Raw genomic sequence first — 19,500 nt, forward strand, 5'->3', positions numbered from 1 at the left:
CATATTTATGTTTTATTTTATTTTTTAGATATTTATTATGAACATTTTGAAATTGCAAAAAAATTCCTAAGAGGACACATGCTATTTTAGAAACTTCCACAAACAAAGGTCGCTGTCCACGTCGACTTGCCCCCTCTTTTCCACCTTCGTCACTCATTCTCTCTCTCTCATAACTGCAACTTTATCTCTCTCTCTCTCTCTCTCTCTTCCTCCCTCTTTCCTACTTTAATTATCAAAATATTTATGATTAAACCTCATCCATTATTTTCAACTTCACACATCTTACGCTTCATTGTTCGATTTCTTGTTAACATTTTTGAAAATTTCATATAACTAAAGATTGTGGAGCATTTCATCCAAGAAAATGGCCTCGGAGAATGAGTGTCTTGCAATTACAGTCCATTCACTAATTTCATCCATATAAGGCCTGTGATTTTATTTTATTTTTGCAATTATAATTTTTTATAATAAATCTTTAAAAAAAAATACAATTGGATGCTAATTATTACTCCACCTAAGAGGGACATCAGATGCCCCCTCAAATCTTAAGGTACTAGAGCATTCACCTTACCTATTTTAAATATGTATTGTAACGTATTGGCTTGTAAAATTAATCTCAGTCATGAGCTAGAGATCTCTGCTGTCGAGTGTACTCCCAGAGAGCAATAGCACCACTTACATGAACGTTGAGAGATCTAACAACTCCAAATTGGGGAATTTCAATGCAAGCGTCCAAAATATGAATTATATCTACAGGTATACCTTCTTTCTCTCGGCCGAGAACTAGGACCTGAGTAAACAACCAAAATAAAATATAATATATTTAAATATGAAGTCAACAATGCAGGAAATTTGTGGCATAAAACAGGTACTACATATAAGCAAATATCAGAGACTGAGGAAGAAAAGCATCCAACCGGTTAGCACAACATAACATCAAGTTGTGTGATATTATATAAGTGACATTCTAGTTAAGAGTTTTTGAATAGGGAGTGAGAGATCAATCCTGACTAGACAATCATACATAGATGGTCAAGATTAAAAGTTGTTTACTGGTCACATGATTATTTTAAAATGTCACATGACTTGAGATTTTAATCTCAACCATTCATGATTAGATTTAATGGCTAAGATTTATCCCTCTCTTATAATAAAAACTCCTGTCATTTGATACATCTGCTTAAAAATATATTTTTACTGAGTTGATTGAATGAACCGATAGTCATGTGCCTTAACCAAACGATGTAATTGCCAACTAGCCAATTCAGATAACTGGTTTCACATGGGATTTGATTGCCTCAATTTAGCAACTAAAATTCATTATCCTCATTTCCTGTAAGATTATAAACAGAATTTTTTACATTTTATGAAAATGCACTATTCTATATAGAGCGTCAAAAAGATCTCAAGGAAGAAAATCCAGGGTGTGAGGAACCATAGTAAAATCAATCCAAACAAGTGTAAGGACGAAATTCAACTATTATTGCAGCAGCATCTCCTGCTGATGAGATGTCCCCAATCATACAACAAAATATATTAAAAGAACTGGAAGGTCAGAACTCTGTCAACTTACCATTTTTTTTGGAAACATATATCGATCAAGGGGTACACTGTTTGCAGTTTGTTCCAAACCCAAGATGGAAAACCCTTCTCGCTTTTTTTTCTGTAAGTATGCTTTTATGCTATCTACTGGGACTTCTATTATAGGAACCCACTTTTCAGCTGTCACACTGTAAACAAATTTAAGTGAGACTGATATTGCAGTGAAATAAATTCAATACTTTCTATAGTATATATCATGAATCGTAAACACATTCTTTTGTTTGTTTCCGGTAAAGTGATTAGACAGGAAGTTTCAACTCAAAAAGATGAAACTAGTTTTTCTATAATCAATAAACAAAGATGAGCTTAAAGCATTATTTTTCTGCATGACTCAATACAATGAGGTACTAATTATGTAATAAAAATTGTGAATTATTGAGTGGGGAATAACCATATCCAACAGGCATTGAGCATGGGTAGGTAGTGTGCATACGCCTTAAAGATGTGTTACACACACTGTCCTGAACAAATATAAGACATGAAGTAGACAACTTTAAAGAGGTAGAATATTGTGCATACAACTTCAATATTGACAATCTACAAATTACAAATCTAATTAATAGAACTTCTTTACTATGAAACACAGCCACTATCCCAGAATCATGCCACTTTAGAAGGATTCTTCAGGCACACGTGGATAGAGCTGAAGAAATGTTAATGGGCATATGAAAAAGCAAGAAAGTTTAATTAAGGATAAGTATTTGTAGTTGACTGTTGTCCCTTCAAAGTGAAAGGTGGTTTCACTTGCCAGCAAATTTAAATTCTTTATATGCCAATATGTTCATTATAGCAGTTTAAAAAAATCTGAAATATTAAGTACATTCATTTTAAATTTTGCTTGGTAGTAACTTATTATTTTAAAACCACATAAGAAGTATCTGGTCAATCATCAAACAGGGAAGTACCCCAAGGAGTTGAGCATTTAAAATTATTAGCAGGTCAACAATATCCTGTGACATTTAAGCAGAACCCGAGTAGCAAGTCCACTCAAAGTTTGTGACATCTATTAAGTGAAAAAAGAAAAGTTCTACTATCATCAAAACCTGATTAGTTGGAATTGTTTGTCACTTGTGACTTTTGTATTGGCAATGGTCAGCCCTGATGCTCTAAACACCTGCTTTACATAATGAGTAAAGAAAATAAAGGCTTTCTCCAGGAAATAGAAAACATAGAAATAATATTATAAAATTGAATATAGTTAAGATTGATAAAGGGAGAAGAATGAGTAACGTACCTCGCATGTACGAGCCAAACCAGCAAGATTGGGAATGCGGTCAAGCAATGATGCAACAAGGATAAAATCCTGTCGACTTGCCTTGTGTTGATCTAGAGATAATCTTCTTGACTGCAATAATTGGTCCAGAAGGAGATCATCCCTTTCTATCTCTGTCATGTTGATCTTGAAATTAAGTAATGGTAGATACAAAACTATGAAGCACGTATAAGTGGAACACAGGCATCACACACAACACAAGGCAATATTGAGCAAAAACAAAACAGTGCAAGATGGTCAGTTTCTTTTCATTCCTTTTATAGTTACTGAACAAATTTAAACATACCAGCCATTTTTCTGTAGGTTTCGTCATTGCCATAAAGGAAACCCAGTTCATTATTCCTCTTGTCATGTTTAGTAAAAGTAACCTTTTTCTGGAAATCTGAAGACATATCTTTAAGCATGGTTCCTTCATTGCCCCCAGATAAATTTTCCATGCAATTCTTATCCCCATTGAAATTTAGAGACTCATTCCTGATGGTCACCTCATCCTTTGCCATCGAACACCTTAGGTCTTCTCTAGCATCCTATAATGACAGTGCAGCGAAACTTACCAGATGAAACAGAAAATATAGCCTTTCTCTTTAAGATATGGACATATGACAAAGTACTTACATTTAAAAATCTAAGAACTTGCTCCATGAGAGATGTTGGAACACATTCAAAATCATCCTCCTTTAGACACCAAGAAAGAGCATAAATAAATTTATCATAAAAGAATAAAGATAAGCTCATGCATATTGACCGAATACATTGAAATAGATTATGATTTCATTGGAGAGAATAGTTTTATACATCACCACTACTTTGTAAGTTTAAATGAGTAACTGGCAAATTTTTCCACCAAGTCAATGAGAAGTCCTCAGATAAGTTACATATACACAACCTTGATTCATATGATCTATATGCTAATGTGCTAATGCTTGAAGGGGAGTGTAAGAAGTAATGTAAAAAGGGTAATAAATCATTATAGATACTATTTTCATTATAAATAGTATTCACACCTAGGTAATTCACACGCACAGATTTCACCATATGACTCATGATTGTCTCTTCTCTTAACATGGTATCAAAGCCTAACACAAGATAACCATAATCCATGAATACCACAGTTATCAATTCCAAACAGTGGCACATTGCAAGACAACAACTATAATAAAATTATAGGAATGAGATATATTATTATTATTATTATTATTATAAACATATTGTCACAACTAAACATTCGAAGTTAAGAATAAAGGTCCCTGAGATGATGGCAAGACTGTAGCATAGAGAAAAGAGCAGAGGAGGTTTAGGGAATACTTTCCCAAGTAAAGCAACGTCTTTGTTGCCATGTTTAGAAAAAATATCTTGGCAAACTTCAATATTTTACAGATGGAGGTGGCACAATCCAAAAAAGTTATAGTCATTCCTCAAAAAAAGTATGCAATGTATGTTGAGCCATGACATAAGCTACATTTCCACTCATTTGGCTCAAACAATTGCTTCAAGAACTTATGTTTGAGGAGGTTACAAAGGTGAGTAACAATCAAGCTGCATATAACCTCAAATCAAGAATTCCATGAGAAAACCAAACACATTGAAATGAATTACCATTTCATTAAAGAAATTATTTCATTTAGTCATCGTCACCAGCTTCATTCACTCAATGGCCAATTAAGTAGATGTTTTGAGTAATTAATTGGAAGGTCCTCAAATAAGTTACACGTGTAATGAGTTTAGTGTATATGATGATCTATATGCTCTAGTTTGAGTGTTAGTCTGTTAGATCGAATGTAAATATGCTAATTACATTTTCCGTGGTATTACATCACTACGATAATGAGGGTGACTGCAATCCTACTATTTATTACTTTCAATATAAATAATATTCTTTCTTGTGCAATTCACACAAGGATTTCATCATATGTCTTGCTTTTCTCCTAAAATATATTTCAAACGCAGATTGGAGGTTTAGGCGTGCAGATTTCATTTAACTCAACATATTTGCTTTGGGGATGAGCAGTTTAAGTAGTACAGCTCCACGGACTAAACAGAAATAAGACATTTTATATGCAAAATATAAGCGATGATACAATGTTTCCATCTCACCATAGTTAAGAAATTTAAAATGTCATAAAAACTATGTGGATTCAATGTCATTTTTACATTGATCCAGAACCATTTAATATATCATTGAAATAGGTCAAGATTAGCATCACACAATTCACATGATTTTGAAAGGAATGAAAATAAAAAAATGTTTTGTTGTCAACTTGTTAATGCTAAAATGTTTTAAGATTTGACACAAATAATCAAGATAATGTATAATCATAATTTATCGGTCAGATTATAAAAAAAAAAATTCTAAATATAAATTATTACTGTAAGTTGAATCATGCCCAATTGGAACAAATCATAACGTGTTCGATTGATCCAAAACTCAACTAATATATTAACAACCTCATTTTGCAATTGAGATTGCTATTCCTAAAAGGGTAGAATTAGAATGATTGTCCAAATACATGCTATTAACTAATATACAGACCCTCACCTCAATACGATTGATGAAAATTCCGGCAGGTGTGACAGAGCTACTTGGGTTATAAGCATCAAGATATCCTTCCATTGATGCTCGTAAGCTGAAAGGTAGACAACATAAATTAATGAGGTTAATTCATTAGAAAGTAGTACAAAACACTTCACAGCTACACATTCTTCTAATACAATGAGAAATCAAATACAAGATACAAAAACTGCATGGTTTAGGTAGGGAAATAGGAAAATAAAATATGAATACTAATGAATGAATATGTTATTGGACTGATTTTGCATTATAAAATGTAAGACACTAACACCTACTTATACTAGGAATAAGGTCAAGTACAAGTATAGCCCTACAAGTCCAAGTCCAACTCCAACTCTAATCATACAATAAAATTAGGAAACAAATTACATAAGGAAAATACTAAAACATAATGAAATTAAAAAACTCCCAAGATTGTATCACCAAATAAACGGTTAATAGATTCCACAACATATTCTACAAAGTGGGGGTTTATTATATAGACATAATGTAATGCAAAAATTGAACAATATCCTAATTACCATTGTTAGAATCTTTTAAAATCTTGTAAATATAGTAACTGTATATCTTGTAATTATTTATTCTTCTCTATAAATTGGAATAACTCCGCTGTGCCCTAAACACATGGATTCAATATTTTCTCTCTCAACATGGTATCTAGAGCCTAGAGAGGCAACCTTAATCTGTTTTTTTTCCCAATGAACCCACTGTTCAATGGTGCCTTTTTTTTTGGCGCCGCCACCACTGCCGCCGCCGTCCGACCTCCGATCACTACAGAAACCCCGCCGTCGTGATCGCCCTTGTCAAATTGGTCAAACTCCGCTGACCACGCCTTCATCGGAGCCCCCACGCGCTGCCTTCTCCTCAGGCGGTTTTCTCACGCGCTGCCTTCTCTCTCCGCACGTGATGGCATGTCCAGCGTCCTTTCCCGACACTGTCGACTAGGGTTTGCTCACCCCTCTCTCCTCTACCTGTATCCAGCCTTGGTTAGCTGTTTGGACATTTATTCCCCCTTGTTTTGCCCTTTTTCGCTGTTGTTTGGACATTTTCTCTCTCTTCTCGCTGACCAATGGCTGCCTCTAACACTCCAAAAGCCGATACCTAAACTTTTACCAACCATGTCACTGCATCTCTTTCTTCTGAGCAGTTGGACGGTAAGCACTACTCCTCCTGAGCTTCTCACAATGAACTTTGGCTTGTTGGACAAGGTTATGAGACACATCTCACCCAAACAATAGATGATGTCTCGGAGGCCGACCGTCTTCTATAGAAAAAGGTTGATACCCAGCTATGTTGTATCATCCGAGCCACCATTCACCCATCTCTTCGTGATGTCTTTCGCACTCACAAAACTTGCAAAGCTGTTTGAACACAAGCCCAACAACTTTTTACAAACAATTCTCAGCGACTCTACCAAGTTTGTGAAGACCTCAACTGTCCTTAGTGTCCATCAGATTAAGGATTTTATGTCGACCTATCTTGGCTCGGTATCAAGCCTTCTTTGTGAATTCAACGAATTGCTTCCTCCCGCTGCCACTTGACAATCGCAAGAAGTTTTTCATGTCTTTGGCTCTATACAGTCTGCGCCCAGAATATTCTCATGTTCGTGATCAGATCCTGGAGAGCCTCACAAAAGCTACTATGGACAGTACACCCAAATCCTCCTCTAAGCCTTTGATTCCCGTTCCTACTGACTCTTCGGCTTTGGTTTCCTGCAACACCAACCGACGTCCACAGCGCAAGGACAGCAAAGGACGTCCCTGGTGTGATCATTGCCACCACCCGGGACACACAATTGATAAGTGCTAGACTTTACATGGTCTACCTCCTCGCACTGCCCAGGTGGCCGAAAGTTCTGTGTCTCCTTCATCCACTTCTGCTCCGCCATTGGCTCCGGATCCACATCTATCACCTTCCTATGACGATTTCCTAAAATGGTATGACGATCGTCAGGCCTCCAGTTCCACTGCTGCTATTGCACACACTGGTAATTCCTTCGTTGATCTCTCTCACTCTTCAAGCCCTTGAGTCCTTGACTCTAGGCTCACCGATCACATCACTAGTAATAAATCTCTTTTTTCTTCTCTTTCTACTTCTGGTTATTTACCTTCTATCATCATGGCAAATGGGTCTCAAACTTAGTCTCAAGGTATTGGTATTGTTCATCCTCTTCCTTCTCTTTCCATTAACAATGTCCTTTATGTCCCCAAGGCTCCCTTTAATTTATTGTCCATTAGTCAACTTACGTAGGACTGGATTACGGGGAGGACGATTGGCTTTGGATGTGTCTCAAGGCCTCTATCAGCTCAACAAGTCCTCTCTTGTTGGTTCGGCAGCAAAGTCTACACTTCTGATTCATGCTCGATTAGGACATCCAAGTCTTGATAAGTTGAAGCAGCTATACCCTAGTCTTTCTAAGTCAGAGTCTTTGTCTTGTGAGTCATGTCAATTAGGCAAACATGTTCATAATTCTTTTTCTAGTCGCATTATGAGTCGGGTTTCATCCCCTTTTGTTTTAGTTCATTTAGATGTTTGGGGTCCAAGTCGTATTTCCTCTACATTAGGGTCTAGGTATTTTGTCACTTTTATAGACATTTTTCCCGTTGTACTTGGTTATACTTAATGAAAGAACGTTCTGAAATTTTCTCAATTGTTCAGTTTTTTTTTTTTTATGAAATAAAAAATCAATTTGGTATCCCTATTTGTACTTTACAAAGTGATAATGCACGTGAATATCTGTCTATTTCAGACCTTTATGGCATCACATGATGTGTTGCATCAAACATCTTGTCCTCATACCTTCCAACAGAATGGAGTTGCAGAATGCAAAAATAGGCATCTACTTGAGACCACTCGGACTCTTCTCCACTCTCATATTCCTCATCAGTTTTGGAGTGATGCGGTACTCACTGCATGTTATCTCATTAACCGCTTGCCTTCCTCTGTTTTACAAGGTAAAATCCTTCATCAAGTTCTATACCCCCACCACTCTCTTAATCCTTTACCCCCTCGGATCTTTGGTTCTACATATTTTGCTCATGCTCTTGGTCCTGGCATTGACAAGCTCTCTCCTCAGTCTCATAAGTGTGTTTTTTTTGGGTACCCACAGTCACAAAAAGGATACAAGTGTTATTCTCCTACTCTTAGGTATTTCATTTCTGCTGATGTTACTTTCTTCGAGTCTATTTCATTCTTTGAACCTCGTACATCTACACTCGAGTCTTCTCCGTCAATGACTGCCCCTAGTTCAATCCTTTTCTGTCCTCTAAAGGCGTCTCCTTCGCCTCCACACCCATCTCCTCCACCTTTGTAGGTATATCAGCGTCGTCCTCATCCTGTTTTGGAGCCACCGAGCACTGACAACACCATGGACTCACCTTTGGAGCCACCTCTTTTGCCTCATCTTCCGGTCCCGCCCTCTGAATCTGACATTCCCATTGCCATTCGAAAAGGTATACGTTCTACTCGTAATCCTTCTCCTCATTATATTTCTTTAAGTTATCATCGTCTTTCTCCTTCCTATTATTCTTGTCTTTCTTCCTTATCCTATGTTTCTATTCCTAAAAGTGCAGGTGATGCATTTTCCCATCCCGTGTGGAAACAAGCTATGTTAGACGAGATGTGTGCATTACAGAACAGTGGGACTTGAGACCTCATTCCTCTACCACCAGGGAAGTCAGTTGTTGGTTGTCTGTGAGTGTATAGGACAAGGTTGACCGGCTTAAGGCCCGTCTCGTCGCCAAAGGCTATACTCAAATCTTCGGGTTGGATTATGGCGACACCTTCTCTGCTGTGGCCAAATTGCCCTCTGTGCGATTATTCCTATCCATTGCTGCCATACATCATTGGCCTCTCTATCAGTTGGATATCAAGAATGCTTTCTTACATGGTGATTTGCTCGAGGAAGTCTACATGGAGCAACCGCCTTGCTTTGTTGCGGGAGTCTTCTGGTCTTATATGTCATTTGCGAAAATCTTTATATGGCCTCAAGCAGTCACCCAGAGCATGGTTCAGCAGATTCACTATTGTGATTCAACAGTTTGGCATGACTCGAAGTGAGACTGACCATTCTGTCTTTTATCGTCACTCTCCTACCGGTTGCATCTACTTGGTTGTTTATGTTGATGACATTGTCATCACAGGTAGTGACCATCAGGGCATCGTACAGGCGAAGCAACATCTCTTCAAACATTTTTAGACAAAAGATCTTGGCAAACTCAAATATTTTTTGAAAATAGTAGCACAGTCTAAAAATGGAATCACCATTTCCTAGAGAAAGTATGCAATAGATATTTTGAAAGAAACAGGAATGTTAACTTCTAAGCCAGTCGACACTCCCATGGATCCCAATGTCAAGCTCATGCTAAATCAAGGGGAGCCTCTTTTAGATCCTGAAAGGTACAGACGGTTAGTAGGGAAACTAAACTACCTCACTATTACCTGTCTAGATATCTCATTCACAGTGAGTGTAGTACGTCAATTCCTCAACTCTCCATGTAAGGAACATTGGGATGCAATGATTCGCATTGTTCGATACATCAAAGGAGCTCCAAGAAAAGGTCTTTTGTATGAAAACAAAGGACACACTCGAGTTGTGAGATATTCTGATGCAGATTGGGCAGGATCTCCCGTAGATAGAAGGTCCACCTCTGGATTCTGTATATTTGTCGGAGATAACCTTTTGGAAAAGTAAGAAGCAGAATGTTGTAGCCAGGTCGAGTGCGGAAGCGGAGTATCGAACTATGGCTATAGCGAGACAGGAGCTTATATGGCTCAAACAGTTGCTTCAAGAACTAAAGTTTGGAGAGGTCACACATATGTCACTTATATGTGATAATCAAGCCGCTATGCATATTGCCTCAAATTCAATATTCCATGAGAGGACAAAGCACATTGAAGTTGATTGTCACTTTGTCAGAGAAAAAGTCGTGTCTGGAGAAATATCTACTAGTTTTGTCAATTCCCATGACCAACTAGCAGACAACTTTACTAAGTCACTAAGGGGACCTCGGATTAACTACATATGTAACAAACTTGGTGCATATGACCTATATGCTTCAACTAGAGGGAGAGTGCTAGAATCTATTAGAATCTTGTAAATATAGTAACTGTATATCTTGCAATTATTTACTCTTCTCTATAAATTGGAATAACTCCGCTGTGCCCTAAATACACGAATTCAATATTTTCTCTCTCAACAACCATAATTACAAGATATGTTTAGCACATTTATATTATTTAATATATTTGAATTGTAGACAGGAGACTAATAACTTTTTAGCTAGTTATTCCCATTTGCATTCTTCTTGAAGGGCATACTAAACAATAACAAATACTCTTTACTGCAAATCTACATACAAGCACAATAAAATAGACTGGTTTACAATATAGATATGTAACAAGATAAGTAAAAAGTAGGAATCGTACCGTGCACAGTCAGAATTTCTTGCAAGGTATGTTTTCAAATCTACAAAGCACCTTTTCTCTAAAGGTAGTATCTCAGAAGATTCATAATTCAACAACGGAAACAGTTTATGCAGAATTTGATATGCTAATAACTGCAACAACAATCACACATATCATGACCCATTTCAGAGTGACATACATGCGAGTGTACTCATAATATAGATAGATAGATAGATAAAGAATGATCAACACCATAAATGATAACCTGGGTGAAACCACGTAAGCTGTGATGATGTGAAGTTAACAATGGAACTAGAGGTGGAAATAATTCATCCAAATGCCTAGATTGAACATCTTTAGATGAATTGAGAATGATATTAGCTGCTATGAATACATATGAAGATAGTGCCTGCATTTTAAGCCAGACAATTAGTAGTTATATAAAATAAAATGTGCAAACAGCTTACAATATTTGTTTATCCTTCTGATGTTAAAAAATATGGTAGTAGAAAAATTACCAAGTAATCAAACATATTAACCTAAAAAGGAAAATAATAAACAAAAAAGTATTTATGTTCAACTAATAAAAAAAACTTGTGATAGGCATGGGGATATATAATTTGAGCAATTCAATCTAATAAAGAATGTGTAACTTCCAGTGTGTGGTAGTATATAATTTAAGCAATTCAACCAAATAAAGAATGTCAAACATCTAGTGTGTGGTTTATATAATTTAAGCAGTTCAACCTATTAAAGAACAAGTAAATTAAATTCCAGTGTGTGATAACATAATTTGAGCAATTCAACTTGTATGAGCGCTAACAGTGTTGGAAATGGTAATAGTGATTAATATGTCATTGGAAATTATGAGTGAAAAGATCAGAGTCATAAAAAATAGTTTATTACTATTCTTGTTTATTCTTAATTAGTATCCAGAGCTTCATGAGAAAATAGAAAGTGAAAGAAATAGAGAGAAGTAACAGAGAGAAAGGAAAGAACTGAATGTTTTACTGAAATGACTCAACGTTGTTCATTGTAGAACTGAGTTACACTTCTATTTATGGAGTGTACAAGCTTCTCACATAAGCATAGACATAGTTCACAGTAACTGTAAGAGAATGTTAGCAGATCACAGTAACAGCAACCGTTAATGCGAACAGAATAGACTGTGTAAGTGTAACATGTCTGCTAAAGAGTGACTGTTCAGAACCTTCTCACAAGCAAAAAAAGATGTCTAATTCCCTGTGACCACTTCTGGCATGCAACACTAGGTTGTGACACAAAGAAACTGCACTTTGATGGTCACAACAGACGACAGGACTAGGAACAGTGATGTGAAGTTCGGTAAGAGAAGGAGATTGAATCCAGATCATTCATTTCTGCCGTAGTACTCCTATATTCTGTCTCTGCACCAGCACAAGCCACCTAGTTTTGTTTCTTGAACCTCCAATAAATAAGATTAGGCACAAAATATATAGATAAACCTGATCTAGATTATCTATCATCCAGATCAGCGGCCCAATCCACACTTGAGATAGATTATCAGTTCATTAGTGGGTCTAGGGAAGGCAAACGTCTGCAGCCTTACCCTGCAAGCAGAGGGGCTGTTTCCAATATTTGAACCCAAAAGCTTGAGATCACAAAGCAACAACCTTACTATTGCACAAAGGCACATCCTCAATGTGATCGCAATCATGCCATATGAAGTTTAATAGGAAACATGCTAAGTGATGTTACAGAGTTACACATCAATTGAGACATTAATGAAGTTTATGCATCAATTGAGACATTAAGGTCTGCTTTTACAAGCTAATTTTGTGTAGTTCGGCGAGAAGCAATTAACAACATAAAACATTAACCTAGAGGTCTCATGTCACGGAAAATAAAATTACCTGCTGTCTCATATCATAATCTCGCAATATAGGGACCAATTGTTCTTTAACCTGTGAATTAGACATGAAATGAGGAAGAGAAGATAATCTCAACTGAGACAGGTAATCTTTACATAATAGGTTGGACACTGAAAGGTGCATGCAATAGATTTACAAGAAACATGGTCTGCCAACAATTCTCTAATAACTTTGTGTGAAATTAATCAAAACACAGAAGAAAACTGAAAGTCTACTTGTTCTCATCCCCAAATAAAATGAACAACAAACAAATGCTGCAAGCCTGCAACTGCCTGCATTTAAATAAATCAGTCCCAGAAAATCAAATCTCAAGTAAACAGCAAGCATATAGCTTTCTTGGCTATGCTGCAAAACAAATCGTTATTTTTTAGTTTTGAAAATCATTTTAAGCTTGAGGTTTTTTATTAAAAAGTGCTTTTATGAACATGCACTAGCGGAAAATCTGCTGTTAATTAGAATCAAGAAATTGGTTCTTCTCCTCAAAAGCAAAAGCAGAAAATTTCAACCTTATCTGGAGCTTGAAAGAAAAAAAAAAAAAATATGCATTGCTATCTTATTCTTAAGCCTCTTTATGGTCCTTAACACCTACTTTTAGAAGGGTTTCTCTACTGGACATGCAGTGAGACTGGTGATCTTTGTTTATAGATGATGTGCTTTCTTCTTTGTTTTGGTTTTAGTGTTTTTTCAGGTTCATATAGGAGCATATTTTATCCTCAGCTCTTGCACTCTTTTTTCTATTCCCTAATCAAAAAATGAAAAAATAAAATAAAATCTAGTAGCAAATAAATTGGAGCATAAATATTAAAAGGAAAATGACAGGATGAAGAAACATGGAAGAAGAAAGTCTTACAAGTGATGGAAACTTCAGGTAAATGTTGATTGCAAATGTCTCCAAGTATTGCCGTACAGCAGGTAGGTTATTTCTCTGTAAGAATACAAAACATGTAGTTATTTCCATTTAGGGTCAAAGAAGAATAATAGATGTAGACAACAGTAAAAATTAAAAAATGGTTGTACCATACTAAAATTGGTAATTACATATTATATAGCAATGGGCACGTCTAAAGCAATTTTCCTTTTTTCATCAGAAGTGATTTCCATTTAAATAAAATGCAATCTAAATATAATCAAACCTAAATATAATTAAACAGACTAACACAGAATTTAAGCATGCATCAGAAATAAACAACTACCAAGCCTTATTCTACTAGGTGAGGTTGGCTAATAGATCACATGATGCCATTGAACTCAGTTAATAACCAAATTTTCAAAATCTGATTAATTAAAAAGTCTCTTTTAATTTAATAACTTCATCTAAATTCTTTCACGTCTCCCTCAACCCATTTTTACCAAAATAAAAATTATGCAATCCACACTCCAAAGAGAACCCGTATAGATAAACGAGAGAAGCAAAACATGGTGATTGCCTTGAAATTCAATGTAATAAAATAAAAAGAAAAAATTCATCTAATGAAACAAATAAATGAAATTTAAATAAAGAAGGACATGCATATGCTTACATGAGATCACAAATCTATGCTTCCAGCACAACTAAAGACAACATATTAAAAAATTTAATAGGAAAAAATGCATTAATAAATGATAACATGCAAAATTTACTTACATTAAGCGATATATACAAGTAATCTACAACTTTCCCAACTATATCTTCCACAACAAATGGTGACAATACACATATTATTTGCCACACACGTATTTTGCGTCTATGAATCTGGAAAATCAATGTAACAAATTGAACAGAAGGAGTTACAGCAAAGATTGATAAGAGCAAAAATTGCAGAAGCAATACAAAATTTCTAGTATCATGCCATTTTTAAAAGCAGGAAACCTTTAGAGACATTTGCAGTGACACAAGGCTGATCAGAATAATTCCAGAAACAAGAGGCCATGGTAGCTGGCAATATAGTTGTTGAGAGATATTCTCATGGCAATAAGAGTTTGAAGTCCAAATTAACAAGCAAGATGAAAATCTTCAGAAAGGAAAAAAATAACTCGAGAAATTATGCTATAAATGATAACACTGCACTGATGCCAGGTAACTTATTCAATGGCAGACATTTCATTTTTAGATTATAATTAATAATGAATCAAAGCTATTTTTCTAGTTCTATAAGCATAGTATATTAATCTATTCCATGCAACATTCTAGATGAATGGAGGAGACTAATGGATTTAGGGCACCAAATTTAAGAAGCACTTTGTGTCATAAGCCAAATATTTCAACCTACCCAGGTAAAGCAGGATCAGCTTGTTTAATATACTGCTTTATGTGCTTTATTTCAGCTTGTTTTGTTCTTATTTTAAAGAGTTTTCTTTGTAACCAGTAATAAGTAGTCACATGTCTAGCATGCAACATTTTAATCCTTAAGGTTATTAGAGCCTTGAAAGATTGGGCTAAATTTATTAATAAGATCAGAACACTAGTATACATGATCCTAGGAATTTGTATTCAGTATCTTTTCAACTGTAATATTATAATGTTGGATGAGGTTTCTAAACCTAGAAACCCTCTTCCTATCATTCCCTTTCTAACCCCCCCCTACATCAATTCACAAATTCTATTTTGAGCTGCTCCCTATCATTTTCTACTGCATTTTTGTTAAGAAACTTAGACCTAACTCACTCTCAAGTTTACATAAGCCCTAATAAGGAGTATTCTAACTCTATTAATAATCAATATGGAACATCTTAACAAACCCTCCTCACGCTTAGGAATGGACATTTGGTGCATGAAGTTTGCAGGACTGAATATCTGCATAGGTGGTCCAACAAGACTAGACATCTGCGGACAGCCCAACATTCAATTTAGATAGACTCTGATACCATGGTAAGACAAATTTACTCTCAAAAGCTATCTCAATTATGTATCAGGTGGGCCCCTTTCAAATTTTATGGGACCATACATAATTTTTGTGTATGTGATTGTCAAGTGAAAAGATTACATGAAAGGATTGACTACCTGCATAGTTATGCATCAGGATCCCTTGACACTTTGATGAAACAGTCAAGTATTCTTGTCATACAAGATTTTATTTTACCTTTTTGTATTTTTTTCCATGAAATGGCACCCTACGACAACTTTCATGTCCAAATTCATTTCAAAAAGAATAAGGCAGGCTACTCTACCATTTACATTTCATCAAGCTGAATGCATGACCAAAGGATACTTACAGAACTGTACTTTTTGTATAACTCCTTTGCAAGATCTTTATCATTCACCTGTATCAACAGACATTGTGTTTAACAAAAGCATTCCAGGACAACCTTCTGAACTTTGCCATAAATTAAAGCTGTGCACCAAAAAAGGCATGGGCAGAACCAGACAGGGCGTCACCAAAGCAAATTATTCCAAAGCTACACTCCAAAATTTGCATATTAGTAATCAGTCAACATTACAATACACAATCATTTGTTAACAAAAACTAGCTTACAATTGTTATGTCTCCATTGTTGACTTATAACTTACTAAGTTCTTAAGTATTATCCAAAACCAGCGGCCAATTAGAGACTGAAATTATCTTAAAACCTATTCATAACTTCAAATAACCACAAAGGATTCTTCCAAAACATGAAGCCAGATATCAACAGGACTAGCACTGCAAACACGTCTTGTACGATAATAGCAAGAATAGAACATCGCAGAAGCTCAAATTATAATATGGAATGCATATTTCTGTCTTAAAAATACTCTAGTAGCAAAAAGTACTTCAAAATTTGGCATGGAATTGATAGTAATCCACTACCACGGAGTCAAGAAGCTCTAGTAGAAATGATCTGCCAGATTCTTGGGCCGCAATGCAGATTTCATCTTCGTTTGGTGTTCCCAACATCCGAGCCAAGTCTGCCAACTTGTAGAACAGAACAGCAATTGATACACGTGCATACAACTCTGTATTAATAAATGCCTGATAAGAGAAGTGATCAATTATTACAATCAAAATCTTCAACATGTTTTATTCTAAAAGAAATTACCATACATTTGCAGTTAACTGCAATCAGCATACCACATTGTTATGATAAAATGTATTAATTTTTCTAGAAAATTGAGTAGAAAAAACAGATAAATAAATTAGCCAAATTTTTTAAATGTTGAGTAGCTCACTTCAGTCAGCTCAGGATCAGGACTCCTGGCCAGTAAAGAGACTTCCAGCTTAGCATCATTGTTGTCAGCTAGTTCAGCTTCAAAATCCTCATCAAATGCAACTAAAAGAGATAATCTCAAATTCATATGATAATTAAGTAGAAAAACAACAGCCAGCCAAGTAAATTACATGCTTATACAGCAAATACATATTTGATACCTGATCCATAAAGAGAGAGCAGTTTGAGCTCCTTCAGGTAAAACTTTATAATCCTAGGATTTAAGAGCCATAACCCCGTTAAGTGCAATGCTGCAAGACGAATTGTACGAGGACTCTTTGTGCCCTCCTCTAGAAGATTTTCAATAAACTGAATGCCAGACATTAGGGGAAATTAGTCACTACTTGCACGAAATTAGTAGAGAAAACACAGGAATAGGGAACTTGTACAAGAGAACACATACCCATTTCAGGGGTCCAGGTGCATTGTCCTTTTGATGCATGCTCTCATCATTAAATACAAAAGGATGTAAAACAGATGACAAAAGAACAGCAATTGAAGCAACTCTCCGCTTATTACAGCTGATATGCAATATCCAGGAGGAATGGATCAAATTCCACATCATCTGATCAATGATTGCAATTCAGATCAGTGAACAATGCTGGTGAGGTGAGGAATGGATATGTGCGCAATAAATTACAAGAAAGTTTTACCATTCAAATTATAAACCATTGCAAATTAGATTTAAGCAACTTCACATATTCAACAAAAAGATAAACAAATAAAACCAAGTTAGAGGCAATGTGACAGGAGATACAGAACAGAAGTCATCTAACTCACAAAAATGCTTTAACCAGCCATAACTATGATCAAACTCAGCACTTATCAATATCAAAGTCATGCAGACTATAATGTAAGAGGCAATATTTCTGGGCAAAGGATGTGTTGGTATTTAGGATTCAAATGATCAGGATGGCAATCATTCATTGCCTTAAAGCCCCAAGATGCTATGTTGTTTCACTTAGCAATGTTAATATTTTACTAAGAAATCATATTCAAATAAACACAGACATTGGGCTTCTCAGACAAAGAGGGAATATGTTGCAACAGTCTCATTTATATATCAAACATGCCCAGGCACCAAATGCCTCCATAATTTTGGATCCTAATCAATGATAAAGCACTGTCTCTAAGTCCCTTAGCCAATCAAGCCTGAACTCAGAGCTAATTTATGCTACTCCAATAAAAACAAATAGCACATATGCTCTAAATTGGTTTTGACAAATGTAGGGAAATTTGTACTCCTGACAGAAATAGAGTTTTCAGGCTAGCTTATCAGAGTCTTCAGAGTTTTCAGCACAACTAGCAATACTTTATATCGGAGCTGGACCTTATATCGGGGCTGATGCTAACTGCCTATCTTAAAATCAGACCTCTTAGTTTACCTCATGGCAACATGCTTGCCTGCCTCACCACTAATTCATTTAATTGAAGGAATTATAGTCAACTAAACACAAACAAAATAACCAGCAATGAAGAAAACCTGTGCATCTATTATGTGACAATGGGAAACAACTGCACTTGATGCCACTCTCGCAACTAGCTCAAATAACATTCTGAGTGATCTCAGCATGGGTAAAACAGAACTTTCTCCAGCATTTTCAAGGCTACAAAGAACAAGGCTTTGAGTAAGCTAAGGTCCACAAATAAGACAAGACACCGAAAGAACAAAGAACATATAGCCAACAGATGTAAAGAGCTCCCATGGACACAATGTGAAGATATTCACCATGGTTGGAGTCTAATTCATAAATAAGCCAAACTGCAACAACACAAATCCCATAAAATTCATAACACACGCACACATAGATGCACAATTGCTTATAGTTTATCATGTTACTTACCTCTCGACAAGATCATCAAAAATGCATTTTAGAGTGCCATCTGAGAAGAATGAGTGGTTTTCCTCCGAATGAAACCCAATTTTGAGAGCAAAAGGAATTGACAGCAAAGATTCTAGGCACAACCACTGAATCATTAATAAATCAGTTAAAATCTTGCTATTTATTACTTAACATCTTATAATTAGTGTAGACTATCCATTATATTAGCTGCTAAAGCATGCCATTGAATGGAACAGATTAGTTGGAAGGATAATATGCCAGGACAGAGGGATAATGACTGATCAGAACAATTAAATTAGAAAAACAAATGTAGGAAATGGATATGCAAAGTTCAGAGTCTGTTTGTTACAATACAATCCAAAAATCAGATAAAATGCAATAAAGATATGTGCCTCATGACAAAGAGAAGATTAAAACCTTTATATCCAACAAAACAGCTCTTCGAGCTCTAGCCAAAACTCCTGCCCCTAGGAGATCATTGATATTTTTAATGAAAGACACATACATATAATCTAACTGAGGCCTGGCTTCTATCTCTGAAAACAATTGCTCATTTTCCTCAATGGGATAAAAAGAATGAGGGACATATGTTGAAGCTAGAACTCTGAGAACAGAAACTAATGATTCATATGCTGCAAGAGAAATTTCTGCTCCTGGCTGCATTAGACACACATAGATGTCATCACGCACATCAACTGTAGCATAAACACAATTTTTATAGCAGATGATTCATCT

The 19,500-nt window shown here is 35.8% G+C and overlaps 1 protein-coding gene across 1 annotated transcript in view; it reads right to left on the reverse strand.

Moving 5' to 3' along the window:
* Window positions 1-602: 602 nt before the first annotated feature.
* The window catches only part of LOC113851166, a 29,756-nt gene continuing 10,858 nt past the window's right edge, over window positions 603-19,500 (reverse strand). The window contains exons 16-35 of the mRNA XM_027481645.1: window positions 19,183-19,422; window positions 18,766-18,890; window positions 18,405-18,528; window positions 17,325-17,486; window positions 17,083-17,230; window positions 16,884-16,984; window positions 16,525-16,686; window positions 15,953-16,000; window positions 14,385-14,492; window positions 13,611-13,685; window positions 12,743-12,793; window positions 11,116-11,259; window positions 10,872-11,002; window positions 5,412-5,499; window positions 3,491-3,550; window positions 3,162-3,402; window positions 2,837-2,988; window positions 2,646-2,716; window positions 1,574-1,730; window positions 603-790 (exon numbers count right to left, since the gene is read on the reverse strand). Coding sequence (XP_027337446.1) covers window positions 617-790; window positions 1,574-1,730; window positions 2,646-2,716; window positions 2,837-2,988; window positions 3,162-3,402; window positions 3,491-3,550; window positions 5,412-5,499; window positions 10,872-11,002; window positions 11,116-11,259; window positions 12,743-12,793; window positions 13,611-13,685; window positions 14,385-14,492; window positions 15,953-16,000; window positions 16,525-16,686; window positions 16,884-16,984; window positions 17,083-17,230; window positions 17,325-17,486; window positions 18,405-18,528; window positions 18,766-18,890; window positions 19,183-19,422 — 2,562 coding nt within the window. The 3' untranslated portion in view covers window positions 603-616. The remainder of the gene's footprint in view (window positions 791-1,573; window positions 1,731-2,645; window positions 2,717-2,836; window positions 2,989-3,161; window positions 3,403-3,490; window positions 3,551-5,411; window positions 5,500-10,871; window positions 11,003-11,115; window positions 11,260-12,742; window positions 12,794-13,610; window positions 13,686-14,384; window positions 14,493-15,952; window positions 16,001-16,524; window positions 16,687-16,883; window positions 16,985-17,082; window positions 17,231-17,324; window positions 17,487-18,404; window positions 18,529-18,765; window positions 18,891-19,182; window positions 19,423-19,500) is intronic.

Source organism: Abrus precatorius, unplaced genomic scaffold (genome assembly GCF_003935025.1).
Source record: "Abrus precatorius isolate BTA unplaced genomic scaffold, Abrus_2018 Scaffold9, whole genome shotgun sequence".
NCBI classification, from domain to species: Eukaryota; Viridiplantae; Streptophyta; class Magnoliopsida; order Fabales; family Fabaceae; genus Abrus; species Abrus precatorius.